At 32.6% G+C, this 26,873-nt stretch overlaps 1 protein-coding gene across 4 annotated transcripts in view; it reads left to right on the top strand.

Moving 5' to 3' along the window:
* LRRIQ1 (leucine rich repeats and IQ motif containing 1) overlaps positions 1 to 26,873 on the top strand; it is a 104,500-nt gene that overhangs the window by 60,156 nt on the left and 17,471 nt on the right. For all 4 annotated transcript variants that reach the window (XM_033058868.1, XM_033058867.1, XM_033058866.1 and 1 more), the window contains 3 exons: positions 4,447 to 4,548; positions 24,709 to 24,832; positions 26,397 to 26,457. In XM_033058868.1, coding sequence (XP_032914759.1) covers positions 4,447 to 4,548; positions 24,709 to 24,832; positions 26,397 to 26,457 — 287 coding nt within the window. The remainder of the gene's footprint in view (positions 1 to 4,446; positions 4,549 to 24,708; positions 24,833 to 26,396; positions 26,458 to 26,873) is intronic.

Raw genomic sequence — 26,873 nt, 5'->3', positions numbered from 1 at the left:
CAAGAAAGACACTGAGGCTCTGGAGAATGCCCAGAGAATGACAACAAGGCTGGGGAAGGGTCTGGAGCACAAGTCCTACAAGGAGTGGCTGAGGGAGCTGGGTTTGTTTACCCTGGAGAAAAGGAACCTTAGGGCAGAACTTCTTGCTCTGTACAACTCCTTGAAAGGAGGCTGTAGCCTGGTGAGGGTTGGTCTATTTTCCCAGGTAACCATCATCAGAACAGGAGGAAATGGCCTCAAGTAGTGCCAGGAGAGGTTCAGGCTGGACATCAGCAAGATTTTTTTTTCATTGGAAATGTAGTTAAGCATTGGAAAAGGTTGTCTAGGGAGATGGTGGAGTCATCATTCCTGGAAACGTTCAGAAAATTACTGGATATGGCACTTACTGCTATGCTTTAGTTGACGTCATTGTTAGTCAAACATTGTACTTTAATGATTTTGGAGGACTTTTCCAACCTTAATGGTTCTATGATTCTATGGTAATACTTGATGTCACATACGTAGGAAAAAAAAAAAGTAAAAGGTAAAAAGCAGCTGAAGTGGACCTTGATCACTAGAACCAGAACACAATTATAAAGATATTTCATAGAGGTCAGCAAATATTTGTAGTTCGAGTTTAGAATTTTTAGACAGCAATGCAATACTAGTTAAAAACCAAAATAAAAATCAGTAAAAAACTCAACCCATCTTCCTCAAATGCACCACCCCAAAACAATAATCAATTTTAGCTGTCAGAATAACAATTTGAGACATATTGTTATTCCTTATTACACATTACATGAATGACCATTGATCTATATTTATTAGTAACAGATACAAGCTACTTTTGTTGTGATTGTCAATTCTTCATAGAAGTATTTTCTGCGAACTCCAGCCATGGATCAGTTGGAGTTTTAATTGCTATACCACTATGGGAAAAAATCTGATCTTTCTTCCAAATGGTATTCCAGATAAGCTTCCAGATAAGCATCTGTTGCTGTGTACAACTTTGTCTTATCACCTCTTTAAAGTTATCATGTAATGTTTATGTTTTCCTAATTACAGGTATTGCACAACAAAAATTAATGGCGAACATTTTAATTTTTCAGTTTCACATATTAATGAGAAGTTTAGGGATGCAGTGCCAGATCAGGCAGTAACTACTCCTTCCATATTGTTTCCATAACATGTCTTGTGTTTGTCCAATTTAACTTCTATATTTGGAGGCAGCCAAGGAATGTACATTAGATTACCTCCCTAGCTTCTAGATTGAGAGCACAGATTATCATCTGATAAGCCACATTTAAATGAGTATGCCAGAATCCAGGAAGATATTTCTATGATTTTGAACTATTGGATTCTTTCACAGTTCTCTATATGAAATCTAAAACTTTTGATTGCTTGTCATCAAAGCATACATGCAGTTCATTTCCCTATCTCACTCAGAGACTGAAAAGCACTAGTATTATGAAGTAATCTATGCAATATTGCTTACATTTGGGACTAGATAAAGCAAAGGACTCATTTTTTAATAACAGAAGAGCTGTAGGCAATGGTCACGGTGATCCAGGTTGGTACAAATTCAAATAGTCTGGCACTGTTAAATCCATGTAGATTCTTTAAGTGTTTTTGCAAAGATCCAAAGATAAATCTTCTGATGGAAATCTCTTAGAAGAACAATTTCCATTGTTTGCACGTCTTCTCAGTTCATGGAAGACTTTGCTGCTGACATCTTTGTACACAAACAAATGTCTGATAAATCTAACCTATGAGTAATAACTCTGAGTGACTTCAAAAATCTTTAGTACAGTTTAACTTAGGACTTGGTATTTTCATCAAATTGGGTGGAAGGTTGGATTAAGGAAAGATGATATTTTTAAAATATTTTGGAACAATATCAATAGACCCACATAGGAAAAAAAATATATTATTTCAGGAATTATTTTAAAGAAATCAAAATTACTTCAGAAATTTTTAATTGCATTTTGTCTTAAAAGGTTTTATTTGATTTTGTCACTTTGTCTTTGGTCTTCTGTTGAGGAAAGACACTGGTTTCTGCAACTAGCATAAAACTGGAAGAAGTTCAAAATCTTTCTGTCACCACTATATACTAGAAGTTGGAAAAATTACAATTATAAAAAAAATTATTTGTACATTTTTATCCATGTGTAGGACTTGTGTGGCCATGTATCTTAGAACTATACAACAGACAGTAATAATTCATACTTAAAACATTTTTTATAACTTCTATTATCTAAAGTTTCAGTGAGAACTTTTTAAGTATAATGTAATACAATTTCAAGGTATTTTAACCACAAGTCTTACTGTGATTCAGTGTCCCAAACATTTGCCACCCTGATGAACAGTAGTCTGATACATTTTTGGTTTTAGTTGGAAGACTACTTCATCCATTTATACAGAGTGAAAGAATCTACAAACCTGGCAATACAGTTTGTGAATAAAATTATCTCATTATGAGAATAATTCTAATAATCTACCTTTGAAACTAGTGGAGCCAATCATTATTTATTTTGCTTCTTGGATAGTTTCATTGAATTTAGCTAGTAAAAGTGAGTAAAAATTACTTTAAATATTATATCCTGTGGGTTAATAGGAAAGCTATAATCGTCCTATAACCACATGAGAGAGGCTCTTAGCCAATTTGAGATAACAAATTATAAGGTATCATTGACTCTGCCTTGTAAAGAAGGCATGGCCTAATTTACTCCCTCACCACTTGTCATGATTTCTTCATTAGTCAGATTTGCTGCTTTGTGAGAGGTTAGTACCATTAAGAACATTTTGTCAAATACATGCTGCTGCAGTATGGGCTGACCAAGAGCACTGCATTATCTCTTAGAGTGCCATACCCCATTAGAGATCTTCTCCAGGCTTGTAATTGATCTTCCCATTCTCTGGGAAAAGGCTGAGCTCTTAGCATCCCTTTATGTTCTATTCGTTTGTAATTGAAGTGTCTACTACAGCTGTAGAGGGCTAGTCAAAACCAACTTTTCAAATTGTTAAAATTCATAAGAAGTTGCCCACCACCTTAACAGGACATTCTGATCATTCAGAAACAAGAAAACCAACAAACAAAGAAGCTATTTACTTTGCTGCAGTGTTGTCGTGGTCTCATAAACTCTCTCAGTAAACACTAATGCGATCACGTAATGGACTCAAAATGAAGCACCAGACATAATTTCAATGTATTCTGTCTGAATGCGCTTTGAGTCTTTTCATAACCTGTTTTCTTGCTCTGTCTATCCTGGCAGTTTCTCACATATTCATTTTTGGTACATACACATTCTTTAAGAAAATTTAGATCCTTCCCTTGCCATTTCTACTTTCTTGATAAGCTTCAATGCTTTTTCTCTCTTTGATACTAATTTCTACCCTTTTTGGACAGTTTTTAGTCATATTTGTAGACAAGCTGTTTCTGCCTCATTGTTTCTCATATATTCCTGAGAGTGGATATATCTGTTAGGGCTACTATGTTCTTTTAACTGTGTCAACCGTATTTCTTTTATCATTTCTTTGTCATTCTGTTACTCATGTTACCTTACTCCATGGCATACCTACAAAACTCTCTATACTTTGCTAATAATTGTCTATCTGTTTTTGTTTCTCAGTCCCTTTTTTTTTTTTTTTAGTATTATTACTGGTTTATTCTGCTTTGTGCCCAGAATTTTCGCATTTCTTCTAACATGATGTTTACCTTTAAACTCTTACTTTCCTCCTGTGTCAAGCAAAAAATTCTTCCTTCATACTGTAAATAACATGTGAAAATCACGTCTCCTGACCTGTGTGGTTTTTGCATCAGTTTAGCTTTTGTTAATTTAACTTTTTTTTTTTTTTTTGCCAGTCTATGAACATGTCTTATATAGATTTATGTACAATTATCTGCTCATCTTTACTTCTTGGCAAACTTTTGAAAGTAACAGTTAAGAAACTAATCAAGATTTCATACTTCAGCATATAGACTTCTTGGGTATTTTTTAATTTCAGTCAGGATGGAAGATGGAGGAAGACTAGCTTATTATCTACAAGTGTAGCCTCAAAAAATAAGATGTCTCCTATTAACATTTTTTAGGTGTAAATGTCTTGATTTAGACTGCTGAATAATTCTGACTGCTTGATATCTGTACTGTTAATATTTCTGCTTAAATTTCAAGCTTAAAATACAGATTTTTAAAAAATATTTTCTGTAAATATGTGCTTCAGAGTTTATTTTTAATTTGGAGATGAGTGAGCTGAAAGATCAACAGTGTTAAAACTGCAAAACAAAAACTTACTCTCGGTTGCATGTGTATTTATATGGCTTTATTTTAGAAAGTGTAAACCTTTGTGAATATAAGATCTACTTTTAAAAGTATTTTCATTTATTAAGTGGCTAAAAGGTGAAAAACTGCTTGAAGGAATGAATGAGCCGGGTCTGACCTTTAATTTTAACTTGTTCTTGTCATCTAGACCCAGCTGTGCGCCTGGCGTTGTTCAAAAACAATGAAAATAAACATCTCTCTGTGAAACCACCAGGGAAGACACAGCCCATAAGTGCTGGTTACTTTGAAGGTATGAACAAGTATTTCATTTTATGCATATAAGCATATATATTTTGCAATGTCTTTTAAACAGGCCTACTCAAAATATAAAACAATATGCATAAATAGAAAAAGGCAGAAGTTTAAGGACCTAATCTGTTCATAGGTATCTCAAGCAGTGCAGCAGTGGAACATTTCAATTTCAATTCATTGCAGAGAGCAGGAGGTGCTCCTAAGAGTTTAATTCATAGGGAGATGGAGCCTAACTTATTTATTTACTATGTTATTATTAAATCTTTATAATGAAAAATGTCACAGCATGTCAGAGAGATATAAAATGCAAAGTACTAGAATAAAACTTCCTAAATGAAACATAACTTCAAATTCTTCATTTCATTGCCATCTTTTCTGAAGCTAGACATTAACTCCTAAAAATCCTTAACATGTTTTTTGAAAAGTATTTTCCCAAACATTCCTCAGAAATCTACCATTTGACAGAAGGCAAGGAAACAACATTCAGCATGTAAATGTGAAATTCTTTTTCATAAATATTTCACAAATATTTAAATAATGATGTAGCTCTTTTACTGTTGAAATTCATGTTAAAACACTCCTTGATTTCCATACAATTAAAATTAGGCCAAGTCTATTTAAAATACCCTGTTGTAGGAAGACAATCATCTCCGGAGATATTGCTTTTATATTGTTTTGATTCTTTTTGCAACTCAATAGTGTACTCAGAAAGTTGTCACCTCTAACTTTTTATCTTTTTCAAAGACATAGTAGTATGCTATTTGATCTACTCCCAGTTTCACAAAGTAAAATTATAAATTATACTGTATTAGCATTCCCTGTATGAGGCTAAAAATTAGAACATGTTTGAACCATGTGTGAAATAAACCTGAGTGTATGTGAATTGCAATTCAGTCAATTAATTTAGCTATATGGAAGCCTAGATTTGCCTCACATTCCTGAATCCATGCTCAAATTTGTTTGGAAGCAATTCCTGGTGAATTCTGAAGAGGAAATATTTTTGCACCATTATTTGCCTTGGATCCAAGCATGAATTAAATTGACTGGAAAGTCTGTGTGTACTGCACTTAATTGCGCATTCACAGTATCTCATATATATATATATATACACATATATGTTATGTATGTTTCTGTGGCATATGCCTATATATATAAATGTATATATAAATATATATATATTATATATGTTTCTGTGGTATATGCCTATATAGGTCAGAATGCATCTTATGCTGAGGAAACAGGATATGCAGGCTGCCTGTGAAAAAGTGAATGTCCAAGAACAGAAAAAATAGTAGGAATGTTCAAAACAATGTCAGAGATGAGCCTAATTACAAGTTCAGTATCCTAAAGTCATCGTAGGTGTAGCCTGACTTTCCAGCCACCATTTTTTTTTGTTCCTGCCTGAAAATATTTCCCTTTGTTTTGAAAAGCCAATGTACACATTCTAAATATTACTGAGGTTACTTTTTAATTTATGGAGAGAAGGTACCAAGGCAGATTGGATATCAAAAGGCAGGCATAGTGGTGATACTCTTAATTATCTTTCATTTCAAGTACCATTTTCCTCCTCTAGCAGGAACTTTTTTTCACCACTCATGGCTGCTCACATGCAATCTGCTGAGCTTTCAAGAAGACAAGCAGTACTTTTCTGCTTGACCAGAATATAAATTTCTCCTTCTACCAGTGGCATTGCTACTTCACATACTATGTCCAGAAAATTCTAGGTTGTGAATTAGAGAGTGCAACGCAAAGCATTTGTTTATATGTATACACGGTATCATCAGAGAGAGCTAGGAGTTTCTAAATTTAGAATTAGTAACACTTTGCACCTGCATAATAACTTCACACAGTTGTTATCAGAGATGTCTTCTCTTGTTTCCCATTTCCCCTCTTACCTTTTAAGTGTTTCTTCCTCTTTTGTCTTCAATACATCTCTTTGGTTCTGTTCTGTCATTGGAGTTTTTTCTGTAACAAAAAGGTGGAATGTTTTCACTGTGTATCCATAAATCTTGTGGTCATTGTATTTTAACTCGATAGAACCCAGACCTGTCCTTTGCATGGTGGAAATAAACCTCCTCCATTTGAGTCTTTTACTTTCACAGTAAAAGTTGAGTCCTTGGGTAGAAAATTTGAACTCCAAACCATCTTCTTCATAAACAACTAAATTAAAAAAAAAAAAGCACATTCTATATGTTCCTTCTTTATTTCTTTAAATTGGGAAATGGACGGGAGAAGTCAACGTCAACAACAAAACAGCAAGTACACACGTGTTATCTGTTAAATAACAGAATCACTACTTTTGAAAGAGGATGCCTGAGGAAGCGAAACAATTAGAAGAGTTTTAGATTTTCAAACTGGAACATATCATGGTAATGAATATTTAAGAAGAAATCTAGTTAAAATGTATGATGAATGTCTTTTGCCTTCATTGTGGTTTTGTGTGTAAGATGACAAAGAAGACAAAAATGAATGAAAGCGTAAGAGATATAAAAATAGTGAAAATAAATGAGGCTAATATCTGATGCTTTTGTTTTCCTGAGATTATTGTTCTATCATATTTTGCCTTCTTATTTTCCTGCTACAAAAGTTTTGATAAGCTGATATGCAATATGCTGATAATAAATTTTGAAATATTGTGCAGAACTTTAATCCCATAGGATAATGCACACATCTCTAAGATGATATTCATGTTGTAGGAAAATACATTTTCAAAACTTGAGTTATTTATTCATAAATATTCAGAATTTATTAATAATTTTTTATTAAATTTTTGAATGAATCATCATGCTTTTCTCACTGATGTTAGGCAAGTCTTGACCAGGGACCATTATTTCACATTTGAATCACAGCAGCAAACAGAAGCTAGTCAGAAATAAATCCCTTTGTAATACACACACCATGCCAACAACATGAGGAAATATTGTTCTCATAGAGAAAAGCTTACCAGTTAAAACAAAAGCAGCATGTGAAGGTACAAACCATGAGAATGTAATTCAATGCATTACTTTATGTGTATCTGTATGTACATGTAGTACATATGTCTGTACTCACACAAATATATAAGCATATACCATGGATATAAGTAGGTATAATGATTCAATAAATGTAGCACTTAAGACTTTTTATTTGTATATTTTGAAAGGAAAGTGAATTATGCACAATTACTCTCTGATGTAATTACTAGTATCAACATGCATTTTCTAATCCTAACACTTTCTGTCAGATGCAGTTTCAGTTTCTTTAAAATAATTTTATGCATATGGTCATTGTATTGTAGATACATTAAAACTATTAGTTAAATAAAAATATGATTGAATCTTTATTGTGACATTAACTTGAGTAGGTTGTAAAGTAAGCTGTAGAATATGCAAGTATAAATATGTATTTACTGTTTCTCATAACAAATTATATCTTGATCAAAAACCTGAAGGCAGATGAAAGCCTGACTTGATGTACTCCTGATGATTTGCTGGACGTTTCCTGGGACTGTATATAGTACACTGCTCTCTTTGGTGAGATAAGGTTATGCTTCCATCATGATTGATGAGTTTCATTTAGTTTCAGGTAGCTGTCAAACAAAATATGCCTTCTTTAATGAGTACTGTGGTTCAATTAATATTCTTGGAGATATTTTTGTGGTTTGAAGATGGTGACATTTCAAAGATCTCAAAATTTTGAAAACTTTTTAGGACACACAGATAATTGTCATAATTTCCTATTTTGCATCAAAGCATATTTTTTAGAAAGCTTTATGACTGCTTGTCCTCTTTTTGTCTGGAGGATATTTCAGTTGTTAATTTAATGTAAAATAGTCTTGACTGTTTTGGGTAAAGTACATCAGGAAACTGAAGGAAAAATCTATCCTTGACTCCTCTTGGGAAGTTCCAATTTGTCCTGGCTGAGTGTAACAGAGCATCTCTGCCATCTGTGGGTCCATAATTACAGGATCTGTAATTTCATTTACATAGAGGAAGGAAACTTTTCTAGCCAACAGTGTGAATGCTTAGTCCCAATACAGCAGCTGAAAACTAAAGAATGAGCCCTAAGGCCAAGCACATTTTTTGCTACAAGCTTTGCAAACAGTGTGTGTCTTTTTGGGTCCTCTTTAATCCAGTTTCCTCAACGGTTTTGGTGGGTTATCCAAGTAATTTTTTTCAGTGGAATGGGAAGCTGAATTCCAATCTGTAGGGCAAGTTGGAAGAATGCAGTAGATCAGCTGAAAATCCATTCAAACTAATTATTATTTGGATATGATTCACTTCATTTCACAGAATTCCATAGACTGTGCTCTATTTAATTTTGAAGGTTACGTGATTTATTGGCATATATAGTATATTTATTTTTAATCATGTCCATATCTATCATTGACACATCTATACCATACACCTCAAAGTGAAAACACTGCAATGTGACTTCACCTAAGAATGTGAACAATGATCTGTGCCTGGGAATTTAACTATATTAAAAGTGCACTGGGCTGTGTTGACAAGATATGTTTGCTGTAGTTTGGGAACCTGTAATTCTAAATGGCAGTACCGTATTTCTTGTCATTTTATGCTCATGGTGACCAAGGAAAATGTAATTGGGTATATTGTTAAGACCAATATCAGAAATACATATTTGGTAATTAATAGACGATGCTTTCTGAGGTGACTTATAATTATGCCAATATTTATTTATTTCTGTTGAAATTGTCAGTAGAAATAACATTTATTTTTCGAGAATAAGAAATAAAGTGAACTTGTAATTTTATTATGTGATTGGAAGATAAATATCAAGGAATCCACTTAGTCATCTGTTTTCCAGCCTTCTGATAGTACCTAATTATGAAATCCTTATAGTTCCAAACAAAACTTACAGCAAAACATTCTTATAGATTGTTATTACTAGTGGTAATTGAAACTGCAAAAGTGAGACTTTAGAAAGTTGGAATTTAAGGTTAGCTATTAGTTAATTCTGTGAGTTTGTTAAAATATTGTTACACTTGATCAACATAGTTTCTTAGATTTTCCGTATTATAAAATATGAAAAAATTTTTGATATTTAATAGAATTTATATTGATTCAAATCACTGATACTTGATCAATCACATCTACATGACAGTTAAGAGAAAGTACTGAGACTGGAATGCTAATATTCATCTTTCTATACGGGCTTTAAGTGTTTTGTTGTTTGTTAAATTTAGGAGCATTTAAAAATACACTGAACCATAAGTGATAGTTTGTGTTAGTTGTTTTCATCTTTTAGAAATTAGTTCGTTTTAATGGAGAAATATGGATGGCATCAGCTCCCAGGAATCACAGTGTTTGTAAACATCCATTTCTAAAGTAAGTTGTCTTTTGTCTCTGTCATCTATTGTCCAAAAGGATTAATAAAAACATTTGAAATCTGGCCTTGCTGCAATTCTGTGAGTTGAATTGCCATGTTTACAGTAATGTGTAACTATTGCATATCTCCCAGGTTCTAAATATGGCACATTAGGGAAGCAGTTTATAAACCATACAGCACTGACAAAAATGACAAAATAATGTGTTTTTAAAGAATGTAAGATCTCTCCTGAAATGTAATGAAAATGTGTTACAGAAACTTGCAGTTCAGAAGGAGGTCTATCTTTAAAAATCATAATTCTATGGCTTTGTTTCTTATTATTTAGTTTGAGCTCACACAACAGAAATCTTGCATTGAAATATTTTCTCATTTTAAGGAATTAATGGCTCTCCACCAGCCCTTCAACATGTAAAATGAGTAGGTTACTTGTGTCCAGTACATCCAAAAAGAGCCAGGATAAAATAAACATAAGGAGTTGGATATCTTGGAAAAAATCTGTCATGGGTTTGGGTTAATCATCTCCAGAAGAAATTCAACTTGATGCCTGAAATGTAAGACTTCTTGGAGAAAGCAGCAAAGCCTGAGGCAGTGTTGATCTGAAGGAGTGCTCTCCATGGGTCAGAGCTGCTCTGCTGGCAGAGTGCAAACCCAGTTCACAACAGCGGTACGCTGAAAACTTGTAAAGGACTGCAGGGGCCTTACAGTGCACGCACTCAAGCTTCGGTTACATAGTTCTACTGGTCCAGTTTCTTATTATAAAATAAAACTGAAAAATAAAATCTGTGCCTAATTTTCTAGCCTCCTGTCTGTCAATGACAGTGTAGGATTTTTTCAGTATTCATGGAATGAAGCCATCCTGAAATTATGTTTAAAAATAAATATGTAAAACATAATTTATGTGCATTTATGCAGTGCACTTCAGTGTCTGAGGATTTATAAATTATCTAGGCATATGGAATTTTTATTAATATTCTTCCTTTTCACATTCAAATACCAAAAAAAAAATTCTATTTGCCTGAAGTTCCTGGACGGGAGGTACTTTCCATAGATACATACCAGCTAATATTATGAATTCTTACAGTGGTTCTAGTAGTTAGAGTTCCTGTATTCATATATTCAAGGTTTCTGACCACATATTTCACCTGCCTGTGTACTTTCTCTTTGTTCCTGACTCTGCTGTTTTGCAGACTGTTGTAATTTGTGGTGGCATAAGGATTTTATTAGTGCATCAGATATGAATGTGATCTCTAAGCTAGAGAGTGTGTTTGTTTGTTCCAATAAACTTCCAAAACTAGGATTTTATACAATGTATAGTTGGTTACCTGTGCTTTCATAACACTGATTCTGTGTGATGCTAATTTACTGGTTTTTATCAACCTAAAAGGAACTACACACAAGAAAAAAAAAAATCTTACTATTCTTTTGCTAGTAACTACCTGGTGATGACTTCAGTAGGAGAGAGGTTTCACCCAAAGTGTCATCAGAGGTTGAGAACTATTTTTTCTCATTGTTAAATAAGAAGATGTAATAGTTCAGATAGTTTTACTTTCATCTCCTTCAATTTTGCCTTTTTTTCTTCTTTTCTTGATATCTTGTGTCTAAAATCTTTTTAGTGTGATATCTGCATCTCAGCCAGAGTAAATGTAAACAAGTTGATTCCACATTCAGATCCACAGCTTTTAATACTGCATAAGGCAATCATTTTAGATGAATAGATCCCTGAGTACTGAAGCATTTCAAATCCTTTTTCATTTGACCATTCAGTGACCTGATAACTATTTCCTGTCCCTAAGTAAGGTCATGACCCAGGTCTTAGAGTGCAAAAGACAGATAATTTTAGCAACAAGTTAAATCCAAATGGGTTTGGTTGGAGGGAAAAAGGGAGAATAAGTTTGGTTGATTTCCTTTAAAATAAAATGTTAAAAAACTTGCATTGAGCATGTCCTGTTAAAAGTAATTGTTGTATTTGTTACTGTCTTGTTTGGATGCCTGGGCACTGGTCAATATTGGGGTAGTTTGTTTATTTGCTTTGCTTTCGCTGAACAGTACCTAGTACATTTTTTTACACTTCAAAAAACAATTGCTAATGAAAAGGTCATTAAAAGTACATATTTAGATATATTCAAACTACTGTGCGTTTCAAGCACTAAAATCATATTAGTATGCAAATGGTTTTTAAACACAGGCCATAGATTCTGTGTCTGTAAAAGTGCCACATATGTTACATTGCACAAGTGCTCCTCTTGCAAAAGAATTTCCATTTGGTATGATGATATGAATAAGGAATATAATATAGTCTTAGAAATATTTTATAGGTACAAATCTTGCTTCAATTGGAATCCATGACACCTTTTAAATCACAATTAAAAGAATGTTTCCTGTAGCTATAGATTTCAATAATTGCATTATTCTAAGCACTTTCAGAGATGAAGTAAAAGAATGCTTTCACACCAGAGCTTTTAATTAATTTGAAAATGTTATTTATTAAAATTTCTTTTATAGAAATTTCTTTTTTTCATATTCTGTAATGGGAACTATAGTGTTATGGAGATTTACTATTATCAATGAGCTCAGAGATCTACAGCATTCCAAAGACACCATTTTCACAAGTTTAACACTAAACACACATCTAATTATCTTTCTGTTTTTATAACTAATAGCGTTGATGTTCAGATACATTTTTCAAGCAAAGTATCAAAACAACACTCAAATTGAGATGGAGGAATCTAAAATTTTATGCTGTTCAATACTAACTCTTACAGCAAAATTCTCTAGCTTTTATTGAATGTAACCCAGAATTGAATGTGTGGTGGAGCTACATAATTTTGCAAGGAGTTCCAAGTAACTCAAGTATTTCAATGAAAATGTGCATTCATGCAATGATAACTATGTAACTTTTATGGTGTGTTATTTCTGTAATGTAAATTTTCCTACTTCGTAACTTTGCAGTTCAATTCTTATCAAAACATGTTAGCAATTTCTGGAAATATGTAGGTTTTGTACTAGTCTGATATGTGCACTGCAGATATTTTATCTGACCTGTGAGTATAAAAAAGATAGAAATACTGAATTTTGCAGTTATATTTTTTTCTCGTATTGGTAAGAAAGGGTGCATTTCAAGATAGTATTTTTGAATACTATTTTCTTCACATGACATTCTAGAATTGTTCTCTCTTTGCAGGTTTATTGTCAGTTTCCCAATCCAACATGGTTGTAACTTCATAAATTAGCATATTTATAGAATGTTGTAGATAACCCAACCCAGACAATGAGATAAAGAAATCCAAGTACCCAGACAAAAGAACTTCACTTTCACAGTGCATTATGAATAACTATTTTTTAATGGTTTCTGAATGCACCTTGAGTATCAGGCTTACTAAGACCCTGACCGTGGAAGGACATTTCTCTAAAACATGTGCATGCTTTTTGTTTTCTGATAAGAAGCAAACTCAGCAGTTTTCACTTTATGAAGACACCAGTAATATCTCTTGTGAGAGATAGAATATGACTTTTAAAAAGGAGGAATTTAAACTCTACTGTGTGTTTTTAAGTTAAATTTGCTGAGTATTTGCTTTAATACCTGATGTATATTTTGTAATTGAGAAATTAGCAGTAAATGTAAAAAGAAAGGAAGCTATGTGCCGGTAAGCCTGAAAGTTCTGATTTAACCTACCAATGACCTGGCTTTGTTTGTTCAGATGACAGTTCTAAAAGTGTGCAGAGAATATTCCCTTTTAATACAGTTATTTGCCGCAAGCCGTGACCTCACTGCCTGTCGGGGAGCAGGTCTGAATTGGCCCTTTCTCTGATATCGTGACATTGCTTCTGTTGCCTCGATTGTGACCTCTGATTGCATGATACCCCTGAGAGTTCAATTTAATAAGCGTGACTCCTGACTCTTAGCCAGGTCTGCCTTCTTAGTTTTTGTCAGACTCTGCTTGTAGTCTGGTCTACATATGCTAAAACACTGCATAGGCTGTCATCATACTATGTGAGCTGTGTGCACTGGATTTGAAATTCTCTTTCAAACGTCTTTATTGCAAATGCAAATATTTATAAAATCTTTCTTGGAATAAATTTTAGAAGTTGTTTCTTTCACATTTATGGCTGCTTGGGATTTTTGGGTTTTACATCTTTGTACAGATAGTACTCTTTCACTTAGTTACTAAGCATGTGTGCTATCCACGCATCATACTAATTTCTTGCTTCCAAATTTTATTTCCCCTCTGAGAATGTTGTTTTTTTTTATGACTTCCCATACAGTATGTTTGTTCATTATAGAAATATTAGGGGCAAAACCCTTTTTCTCATTGTATAATTAGTACAGTCACACAAGGCAGTATTGATGAGCACCCAGACCACTGTAAGGTGTAGTGACCCAGGACCAGTCAGGTGAAATCTGAAGAATCTGTTTGGAATCCAGGAGAAGGTGAGTAGAACTAAGGCATTTTAAATACCATTGATAATAAGTTATCTTTTGTTTAGTGACTATTTTGCTATATCACTGCATTCTTTTCTCCTGTTTTCCTCCTTTTCTAGTCAGAATGCTGAAGAAGAGTCTGTTCTGAGAACTGGATGCCTTGAGGGTGATGATGCTATTCAGATATTTCTCCAGTTTTACTATCCCTTGATGCATTTACTGAACCAGAATATGAAGAAGTTTAAAGATTGAAAGAAAGTCTCAAGATCTGTGGTACAAGTTACAGACAAGTTTCTGTATTTACTTACATTCATTTTCTGTATTCTTATTGCAGATATGTACCCATTTTTCTCGCCTCTGTATCAGTACCCATAACTTTGTGCTTCTAAAAAAATTATTGTCTCAGAAGAGCAGAAGAATCTTGCTTTGGGCTTATTTTTGTAGTTACATTGAAATTTATCTGTAAATGTTTCCATTTAATACTTTATTTCTTTAGGTGATATAAAGAATTCTGTTAGCCTTTTCAATCAGCTTAATTTTTATTAAAATTCTTTATTTTGTATTAAAACTGTATTAGAATCTTTCTTAAGAAGCAAGTTCTATGTAAGGCAGAAAGTGGATATTTTCTTGTCACACTCAATGAGATTCTATTTCTTCTTCTTCCTGACAGTTTACAGTGAAGTGAAATCAAGTAAAATCTCTGTTTGGCCAGGTTTTTTTCTTTTCTTTTCTGGGTTTTTTTTTTGGTAGATAAATTCTCGTGTAAGATTGCACAATTTTAATAACTCAGTTTACTCTCTAAGGTTTTAAAAATCATGGTATAATAATCTGTTTCCTTCTTCTGAGTAAATAATATAAGATTAGCTACTGAATTTCCTTAATCTTAAGTGAGAGTTTGCCTAACTAATTGTAATTTATGGGATTTCACTCCTCTCTGGATCAGACCCTAATGCTCTGTAAATTCCTGTGCTATTGGCAGGAGATTAGATCATAGCTGCAAACAAGCAAAGATACAATTGAACAACTGTTTTAACCTGTTGTTAGACAACTGGTAAAACAAATTACACTTTTAAATTAATTAGTTATGGCTGTCTTATAAACTGTTGCAAATATAAACAAAATGCATGTGAGGCAACTTCACCTATTTGGAATCATCATTGTGTTTACGTTGTTTTCTCCTTTTTAAATAAATTTTATATATATGATTTTAGAAGTTAGTGAGTAGGAGAGTTGTTAAGATGAAAAGTTTACTAAAAAGAAACTCATTTAAATACACCTACAATAAGCATAAACTGTTTAAACTCAAGATTAGGGACAGCTAAATTATGTTCAGAAATAGAACTGGGGGGTTTGTGTTCATCTTCCCACTAAAAAAAGAATTTGAATAAAGTTCTAAACAAAATTCTTTAAAATAACAGGAGGAGTCAGGGCTAATTTATTCCTTTTTCAATTGATTTCTTTGTTCAGTAGATAAATCATTCAAACCTTCTCTTCATGGATAGAGAAAACCTGTGCCATTGTGACTGTAGCTGATCCAAAATCAATATAATTAAGTCAGTTGCATACCTGGGGATACACTTGAATATGTATTGGTTTCTCTATAATTATATACAGTATTTTTATGATGCTTGTTTGTTTACAGGATTTTATCCCTGAAAATCGCACTTCAATTAATGAAGAAGTCTATACAAATACTAAGCTCTTTGAGACATATGTATTGAGAATTAACCTGGGGCAATTGTGGTTTTCTTTTGCATTTTTTGCCTGACCTCCTTAACAAATGGAAGGTTAATTTTTTGTTTTAATAGATCTACAGGGCACTGGAATTTCAAATTGTCTATTATCTTCCATGATGTATCAACCAATTAAATATAACTCAATAAGAAGAATTAGTACTTTTATGTTTGTATTTATTTATAGACAAAGTTTAGTATTTATGGGGGTTTTTTTAAGCTGGATATAAATATCTAAGAAGTACACACAATTGGGGATTAACTAATTTTAGATGTAGAGTCTTAACAAAAAGTCTCTATCTGGGACTTTTTTTCCATTTAATTCAATGAACATTAAACCAAGTCTTGTTTATATAGTGTTTGGCATAATGATAGGCCTGATCTTCAGTGTCACCTCTTGGTTTTGCTATGAAGTAAATTGAACAGCAACCTTGCACTCAGTGTAGACTTTATTTGTATTTGACAATGGAGAATAGTTCTGCTGCTACAGATTACTGTGCTGACAGAGCTGTGAATTGTTGTCACTGTATGTTCATCAAATACCAATTGGTATTTCAAGTCAACATCAGAAATTAAGCCAGAAATTGTTCTGCTCAGACTAAAGAAAACCCTTTTAAATTGAAAAATACATATTTTGGTCTATCTATTATATATATATACATATATATATATACACATATATATATATGTATGTATACACTAAGTATATGGTATTGATAGAATAGATAATCAATCCAGAGACATTCGTGACTAAACTACGTATTGACAATAATTTCATTATTTCACTTTCAGTGTTACTCTGCAATCATGCATAGTACTTAGACACATCATATGTTCTTAAAACAAGTTCTTCTATCATTCAGATAACTTTCTAGAAAAAATGTGTATTCTTTAGAATAGGCATAATAAAGACTTTTTTAAAATAGAAATTCTGAAGCTGTGATGCAGAATTACATGTTTTAATTATTCATAGGAAGTATGAGACAATTATTAATGTGATGTAAGTCAGCTTCACTGTCTAATTTCGTGCTGCTCCCGAGTAATGGTGGGTTTTTTGTTCCTTGTAATACTTGGCATATGTATCTTCTTGTCTCATAGAAGGCTCCAGATTTTATTTTGAATGAAAGTTTTGTTGTGTTTGAATCTTTCAGCCCCTTTCTTGTACTTTTAAGTTCTTCACTACAAACAAAACCTACCTTAATGGTTGTCACACTCAATAAAATTGATTGTATTGTGTAGGTTTTGCCCTCTTTATAGTGAACAACATAGTAGTTAGACCTCCTGCACTCTTACAAAATGTTCCTTTGTACTTGTTATTATGAAAATTCCTTTGGAGGATCTTATGTCTTAAATAATTTTACTTGGTTTATTGAATTTAGAGAAAGATACTCTGCTGGTTTGGACTACATATAAACTGATATCTCTTCTTGCTTGGAAATACAGTTTCATCACTGAGCAACTAAACACTTCTGATGAATTTCTTGATTGCTTCTGTCATTTAATTTTAAGAAGTGGGAATGGATGGAAATAAAAGCTATTCTGTAAAAAATGGGGGTTTATGTAATGCATCTCTTTTCTCCTCAACAGTAAAAAATTCTCTATTCAGTAGACAACATCTATCATTAGGGGGTTTATTAATTCCCAAAGTTGATGAGAAAAATCATAGATAGGGTGTATAGTAGGTAGATTTGAAATTTGAGAATGTAGGCACTAAGGATAAACAAAATTGGGTCAATCTACCTCCATCTTATTTATACCTTACATTTACTGATGGATAACTAAGCACTGAAATGCTGAACATACTATTTCAAAATATTTTTTTACTTGTCTTGATTTCTTTGGTTCTTCAAGAGCCTTGACCATCCAAAGAACTCCTGGTAACTCTTGGCTGTACTCCTGATTCACTTCTCAGCAGTGCTGTTGAAATTTACCTGTGCAGAGTGGCTGAAGCAGGTACTGTGTAGACTACAGAACACTGTGTTCATAGAAGACTACACAAAAGAATAATGTGAAAGTATGGTATAGCACTGTAAAGTCTTTTATGTTCTTTTGGAATTTGTGAACACCTGGTGAATCCTGAAGCATGATGATTGCAGGTAGAAGTAGTTTACATCAGGAACTCTTCTCTTTCTCTGCTTGTGGATAGAGTATCACGTCTCTAGTTTATTCATTTTGGGTTTTGGCAGGGATTTTTTAGGGGGTTTTTTTAAGAACCAGCTTATTTTTTCAAACATAAAGCAATTCCATATTCAAACAGTCATAAATTAGCAAAAAAAATTGAAATGTACATTTCCTTGTGGGACAGCTTCCTGTGCATACCAGGTGAAATAGTTTTTTTAGGTTTATACATCAATGCAGTTTGTTGCAAAGAAAATTATGAGGAATTGTATTTAATGTAAATGGAGGAATACAGGAAGTGATAACAACCCATAAAAGTTGCAAGAGTTGGTCACATTGGAAGGAACAGTGTTTAATGACGTCTTGATGTCAGTGCTAGGAAAATGAACCTTATGAAGCAATTCAAGTGGAAATGTACCATGTTCCAAGAAGAGTAGGAGACGTGAGAATTTTAATGCAGAGTGGTAGTTTGCAATGTATTTGTATGATCAGAGGGTTGCAATAGAACAAGTTAAGTAATCGGGAGATGATGGAAGAAGTTCTTTGATACTACTGGAATATGAATAGAGAGAAATAACTTTAAATTATGTGTTTTAAAAGTACGCCATTGAGTATGAAATAAGGCTTAGAATTGCTTCAATGTGGGAAAAAGAGAACATTGAGTTTGAACAGTAAGCTAGGGACAGATAAATAGTAGTGGTGTATTCTGCAGGGGCAGGAACAAGTAGCAAAATATAAACTAATGGGAAGGTACAGGTAAGATATCCTGTTTTCCTTGAATTCAGAAGCTGAAATTTGTACTTTTTCAGTGGTTTAGGAGTCTCAAGTAAAGGATGCAATTTTTGCATAATCTAATAATAAGACATCAAAGAAAGAACACAGAAAGCACAGTCTGAAATATGATAACTGCTGAAATAGCATTAACTAGTTGGTGAAGACATTTGAGAAGAAAAGGAACTTTGGAGATGAAATAGTAATATAGTAGGCCTTATTCGTAGTTTGAAAAAAATACAAAATACCTGGTAAAAAGGAAAAAAGGGCTCAAGTTTTAGGAAAAAACCCCTCTTATAATTTTTTCCTTTCAGTAACTACTTTAAATTTTTGAAAGACATTCTCTTGTACATTGATCAGCACTCCCATATTCAAAACTCCTTATTGATTGATAATTGGTGAAGTATTTGATAAAGCATTTTTAAGCATAGAAAATTATGCAAGTCATAACCTGAGGTAGTATTCTTTTAATGCAATTCTATTCCATCTTTTAATCAGCTGTGAACTCACTCTATAAATATTTTTATACTATATACTATATACACTACTATAAATATTTTTATTTCATTCCTTCTGGTCCTAGAGACGGAAGTCAATATAGTTGGAAGTCACTCAGATGAAAAAATACCTTCTAAAATTAACTAATATGTAAAAAGAAAATGTTTTTAAGGTGGAAATGTATGTACCCCATTATCTGAAAATTCCAGACCCGACTTGTGGATAAACATTAACTGGGGATGCTGTAAGTAGTAAGAACTCTGTACCAATTTCTGCCATATGATGATGCCAATTGTCTGGAAGTCACATATATATTTCTACTATAAATGTGTTCACAGAATACCTGTAAACATGCTAAAGACAACTCTAAATACCATTCTTTTTCCAAAACAATTTGGGGCCTGTTGTGATTGCTATGTAATGGATGGCAGTATTTAGTGACTCCTGGCAAAGTACTTTTGACAAATGTTTTGAGTTCTCTGTAGAAAAAAAAGAAATTCCTCTCATTTCTCTTACATTCTAGTACATGGATAGGTTTGGGGCTGAAGGGCAGTGGGGTTTGTAATTTTTTTCTATCTGTTTCCGAATGCTTCACTTTTTTGCCTTGAGAACAAGAACAACCCATGCCATTCTTACTTTCTGTTCTGTGTTTATTATACAGATTATGACAGAAATAAGTCTTTGTTGTTATCGTTGTTGCAACATGGAAAAAATGAGATAAAGTTGGATTTTAGATTTGGGATTTCAAGGCAATTTATGTAACTGTATAGCAAAGAGTAGAAATTATAAAACCTCACAGGGTAGATAATTTTAATTTTCAATAAGGTTTTTTTTTTATTTATTTTGTGCATTTTTACACATACTTACACACATATGCCCTCATGTTATGCATATTTCTGACCTGTAATTTATGCCACAATACTGACAGAGAAGAAAAATATAATATATGAATATCATAGAATATAATTTTCTGCCCAAGTTCAGCTGCTTTATTCCTGTATTAAGACCACTGATTTCAGAATACATATTGAGAAAATTAATTCTGGTCACAGATGTTTTTGTTATTCAAGGGAGGAAAACTTAGAATGCTGAAGAATTTCCAAGCCTTTCTTGCACACTATAGTCTTAGGTTTCTTAGTCTTTTATTTGTACTGCACTCCCTATGAAGCAAGGTTTGAAGTGATTTAAATCACCTTTTAAACACAAGATTTTAAAGGTTCAGTACAGTGCAAGCTTCTCTGAAGCTTGCATTAAGAAGCATGCCTCATTAAGGAGCATGACATATTAAAGTTAGACCTTTTGTCTTCCCATCACCAATAAATAGATTTGGAAAAAAAAAAACCCTGTGTTTTTAGCATCCTATTGCATATGAATTGATGAAGAGTAATATTATAATTTACAACTAGGGTAATTGTTTTTCAGGCACAGAACTTGAGTTCTGAATGCAGCATTGCATGACCATCCTCCTTCTTTTGTATGCTGGCTTGTTAACAGCACTTGTCCTAGCACTGGGGAACACAGGTTTCAAGTACTCCTTATCATGATAAGATTTGAATCTCCAGCTTCCACATGCCAAGCTATTCCCTTGGCTGTGTTTCAGTCCTCTTTTAACAATGACAGCTGCAGCTGAGGGCACAAGATCCATATATCTTGAAGAAAGAAAACCTACTCCATGTAGAATTTAGGACACTTCACCTGCAGTAGTTCATAGATTCTTTGCCCTTCTCCTTCTCCTTTAGTTCACTTAACAGATTACCCAGAGATAGTCTAATTTAAATAATTACATCTATTTTTTAAACTGAATATGAATCGTACTGACTCAGAGCACACTCAGCAAACAGATTTGACTGATGAAGGATAACATTTTTCTGGATATCAAAGTTCAGGTTCTTACAGGTTTGCATGTGGATTTGGTGACTCAGAAAAGAATTTGTTGCTTTCCTATAACATGCAGTTCCAAAGATACTTCAGATACTAGGGCTTTTCTAAGTTCTTCCTATTTAGATGCTCAAATTTTGTAGGAAATTGCCAGTAGGTGGCCCTGGCTGCTGCATTGTATCTGGCCTAAGTGCACAGTATCTGTGTGGATTATTTGGCAACACCTAAAAATCATTACTGTATTAATGCCAAGTGTAAGACAATTCCAATCTTAAATTATTAACATGTGTGTCACGTAGAAAAAGAAAAGGTCAAAAAGATTGAAGTCTCAGAACGATAATCTAATGAGGGTATGATACTTTAAATACCTCTGAAATTAATTTGGGTTTTGATGCCTTCTTTGATGTATTTCTGTTTTCTTTGATAGTCTTAGAGTTGTCCGCATTTAGCAATTAAAGATTATGGGTCTGATCCGTTTCAAAGATGGAGAGAGTTTACAGTTCTTTGGAACTTCTATGAGTGTTAATACTTCTACAAAATCAGGTCCAGGTTTTTAAAAAACATAGGGCCCTAATTTAAGAAAGCTACCAAGCAAATGCATGTTAATTATACTGGTACACCAGATTCTTAAATGCATGATGTTCATAAAAGGAATAGAAAAGTGATAATGCAGTGTTTTAATTCATAACATAGATTTTTTTTGTAAGAATTAAAAAGCTAGATATTACTTTTAAAAAGCAAGGATATCAGCATGTTCAAAATAAGAGAATAAATTACAGTTTTTTGCAACTTTATAAACAAATTATTGAAGATCATCTCCCCATTTGAGAAAAAAAGCCCCTATTAACACTAATATGAACAAGAATATTCTGTCTAACAGCATATATAATTTTAAGGATGAAAACCCTATTGTTTGCACTTTTATATTGGTGACATTTTTGCTTCAGTCATGTCTCAATAATCAAGATGAAAAAATAAAAATAAACTAAAATTAAAGTTTATTAAATAAAACCAGTAGTGCTTCAATCATAAATCAAAAATTGAAACTGAAACTAAGAAAAATTATTAAAAATATTTTTGGAAAATTAATTACTACGTTAAAAGAATTAATATTTTTTGTGAGCTTTATTATAGCTTATTGTATGTTCATCTTATTTCAACCATAGTTGACGTACAGACTGAGGCATGAACTTCTAATACTGGCCTATCCCCTATATTGATTTCCCTTTTAATAGAGAAAAAGATAAAAACACTTTAGTGAATGCATAAATAATACGAATAATTTTAATTGCAAGACATATTTATCATCAGAAAGATAGTAACACTGGGACAACTTTTCTGGAAATACAGATAAGAAAAAACCGAAATGTGTTTTCTTGGGAGATTATTCCTCATTGAAGAACATACGGGGAAGGCTTAATCTCCAGGTGAAATGCTCTTCTGAAGTTCATCACAATGTGTCTTATTCTTGTTATAAATCAGCATGTGTCTTTGAATGAAGAGCTGTAAGAATACCAGTGTAGTTATGAACTTGAACCTAAAAATTTTTGAAATACAAAGCTTAGATAATTGTATTCCTGAACCAGGAAGGCAATATCATAAATTTAGAAAAAAATAAATAGTTCCTACTTTAATAAAGGAAACTGATGAACAGTGGAATTATCAGTCTTTTAATATTTGGCACTGATTAGGTAATTCACTGCTTGACTTTTTTAGTCAGCCCTTACATCCTCATTTGCATAGATACAGTGGCTCTCCATCCAAGATTTTCATTTTCTCTCTTCCCAAGAAAGTAAATGAGAGTTCTTTACATCAACTAAGGATAAATTCTTCTACCTAATTTCTGGTCTGTTACTGAATAGCAAGGCATATATGACTTTATACTCTGGACCAGGACCTTGCCTTTAACACATTCAGCCTAAGAAATGGATTTGGTTTGAACAGAGATTCCCTATACTAAGACAAATAAACAGAAAACGTTTGCATTTCAGACTATGAAATAAGCAGCTTTGATAATTTATCTTAGACCTAAATTTGAAAGCAATGAAGTAACGGCAAAGCTAGGTAAAATGCCAGTGAGGAGATATAGTTTGCAGCTTATGCAAAGTAAACTATAAATTTAAAAAATACTACAGGTAATGTATCAAACCCCTTAAAAGATGACTTGGTGCATGTCCTATAACTTCAGTTTATAATGTCAAAACATAAATGAAAACTATGGCACTACTGATATCTCCATCCCCACCACCTGCCATCCCTTTGCAGTTACTGAAAGTTAAACCATTCATAGTGGGCAAATGGACTTGAATGTTAAGTGATCTTTGCTGGTTCAAGTGTTCCTGCAGTTTACTAAAAACCTTCTTTCTAGTACCTGCCATATTCATCTATCAGTGAGGAAAAAAGAATCTTTGAAAGAAAAATAAAAGGAATAATTAGCAACAGGATGATAACTCAGCATTATCTGAAATGACATCAAAAACAAAAAACATTTTTACCAAAAAAAAAAGAAAAAAGTTTTCAAATGTCTCATAAAAACCTTGCGTTGAAGGTGCTAAAAAGATATAGCCTATAAAGTTGATGTATGAGGGTAGAAAATAAAAAATTTTTCTAATCCATAAATGTCACCATGCAATAATTGTGGCTCCTCTACACACTCTTCCAGTTCTCTTCCTGATGCTTCTAACCATGTCTGTTATTCAGCAGAATAGTCCAAAAACTGAAGGATCTCCAGAATGGTACTTTTTTTTTTTCCCATTATGTTACTGCTTTATTCTCTATCTTTAGATAGATATTCTCTATCTTTAGATGTCTTTTGTGATCCAAAAGTAGGTAGTCATTTCTGAAAAATATCATAGATGCAATTGCTTTGAAGTCCAAATCAGAAATTGCCATTAGGATGTCTTAAATGTCCTTACAGATAATATCAGTAAAAGACAGATATGAGCAATAAGATTGCCATGCATCAACTTTTGCGTGTAATGGTGATTTGGTTTTTTAAGGCTATAGATTGCTAAGTAGAATTGTTAGTATAAATGATTGCATATTTTTAATTATGGAGAGAGCACCATAAGCAACATTCATGGCAGCTGTGACAAGCAATTTATGGATAATATATACTTCTATATGAATTTCATAACAAAAAATAGATTTATTTCCCAATAAAATAAATTTATTCAGAAGGCTGGTATTACATCCCAAAAGAGAAAACAAGCCATAATATTAAAACTAATATAAAAGTATTTCTTAAATATATCTGAAGAAATTTTAAATAGTTGGACACTGCATGAAAATGAAGTAATTGCCTTTTTTTTTTTTTCCAAGAAGCCATGAGTTCAAGTTTATCTAAGAAATCTTAAAGAAAATGTATTTTAAAATAATGATGAAAGACAGGGGTATCTCTCTTCCTCCCCAGGTAAAAAAAATTATCTGCTGGATACTGCTTTAGATGAGAAATTGCAGAGAAAAGACTTCACATACCAATGGCTTCATGCACAGCTTTTGGATTATGAAGCAGTCAGTTCCAGAAATACAAAGTGGTGAGGTCATCGCCTTTAAATTAGATTTTTTTTTTTTTTATTTTAAATTTGTCTTGTAAAATGAAACCCTATTTAATGGTTCTAAAATAAACATGACTTTGCAGCTAGCAGACAGTTCAGCATATTTCCAGGTCCCAAATATGGCACCCTTTAGAACTGGCTTAGTAGTCATTCTGTAGATACTTCTTCCACATTAAAATTGAAATTTTAAAATGTTCAGAATCTTATCATAAATAACCACTCAGTTTTACTTTAGCAATGCAGTGGGTATTCTTCATATATTTTATAATGTTATTGATGTATATTATGGTTTTATGTAATTAAATCAACTGAAACATTAGCTATATTGTTAGATTTGATTAAGGAAGTAAAAAAATACTTCTTTAAAACTAAATAGTGTGTATTTATATTTTGTCTTCAAAACATAAACCCAGAGTTTACATCTTTATACCACATTGAACTAAAATGTTATAAGCATGTTCCTTCTATATTCAGTTTTGGTTATTAATGTTACAAGCATGTTCCTTCGATATTCAGTTTTGGTTATTAAACAGGTAAAATTTCAATACAATTAAGGGAAAGGTTCATATTGCCTAAACTAACATGAAGACATAGTAAGTATATTTTGGTCATAAATTCAATATAAGACATTAGTATCTTAATGAAGTCATTAGTAGAAACAATGCCAAGCATCTCTAAGAAAACCAAATAAAATGTCAGCAGGCAAGCAATGAGTTGTGTATATTAATTTTGTCATTATTTTCATTAAAAATATATTTATAATTAAATGGGCTGCAAATTGTTCCGTTTTGTGCAGAAAAACATGCCACATATCCTGCTTGTATCAATGACTGTAGAAACTATATGAAAAACATGTTCCTTAGGAAATATTTATCTGGCGTTGCAGTAATATTTACCTTTCAGTCATGATCCATAATAGAGAAATACTCAAAGTGTTTGTTTAAGATAACTTCCATGACTTTTAATTTGAATGAAAACACTGGAATACAGCATTTAATGATGCATGAAAGTAAGAGGACACAGAAATTTATAAAAGAATTTTCTTAAATATTATTGTGCTTCCTCTGCAGGTGTATGCTATACCCTAGAATTTGTACTGACTTTTTTAAGGATCATGATATCATTTTTCCGTGTGCCAAAAGTCCAACTGATCTCCATTCAAACTTCATTGGTAGATAATTTAGAACAACTGATATATTTTTTCAACTGAAAACAATTTTATTCCTACAAAAAGTAATATGAAAACTGGCTTTTCTACAATTTGTCAACACATACAAAAAGTATTGCTGGTTAGAATACTTTAACTTAATATTCTATAATTTCAATAAACAATTGTTAATTATTTTTTTAATCAACTACAAAAAAATTAATAGTAATTGCTTTGATACTTTATCAGTTAATATTAATTTCTGTGATACATCTTAATCATGGAATTATTTTAAATAATTAAGCAGAATTTTTTCCTGAAAAGATTCTGTGCAGCTATATTAGGGCGCCCAGTACAGTGAGAGTTACTGAAATTTCTATTCTACATTTCTTGCAGCTGCCATTTTTTACCTGAGCTAGATCCTGCAATATGTGACAATAGACAAGTACAACTTGTGGTAAGAACCTGTTTCTTTGTGGGATTTTGCAGAATTCAGGTATTTCCAATCCATACCGGGTGTAAAAACAGGAGATTTTTTTTTTTATTCATAATAATTCTGTAGTGTTACCTCTGGCAATCAAGTCATCGCATGATGGAGATCAGAAGAAAATATTTTAACACAAAACCCAATGTAGGTGCATTGGATTCTAGCTTTGTGGCCTGGCACTGGGTTTGTTTTTGACAGCAAATGCTACTGTGTGCTTTTTAAAGCTTCTAATCCTGCATTTTCAAAAAAAGTTGAAAAAAATGAAATATGGTTCAGTACCATCTACATTATTTACTGAAAATGTGTATTCTTGTCAATAGAACAACTTTAAATAATCTCAGATCCTGTATATCACATATCTAAAACCTTCTAATATGCCTTCAGTG

The sequence above is a fragment of the Catharus ustulatus genome, chromosome 4 (assembly GCF_009819885.2).
Source record: "Catharus ustulatus isolate bCatUst1 chromosome 4, bCatUst1.pri.v2, whole genome shotgun sequence".
In the NCBI taxonomy this organism is placed as follows: Eukaryota; Metazoa; Chordata; class Aves; order Passeriformes; family Turdidae; genus Catharus; species Catharus ustulatus.
The sequence above is the reverse complement of the archived record's forward strand: the minus strand, read 5'-3'. Positions and strand labels throughout refer to the sequence as shown.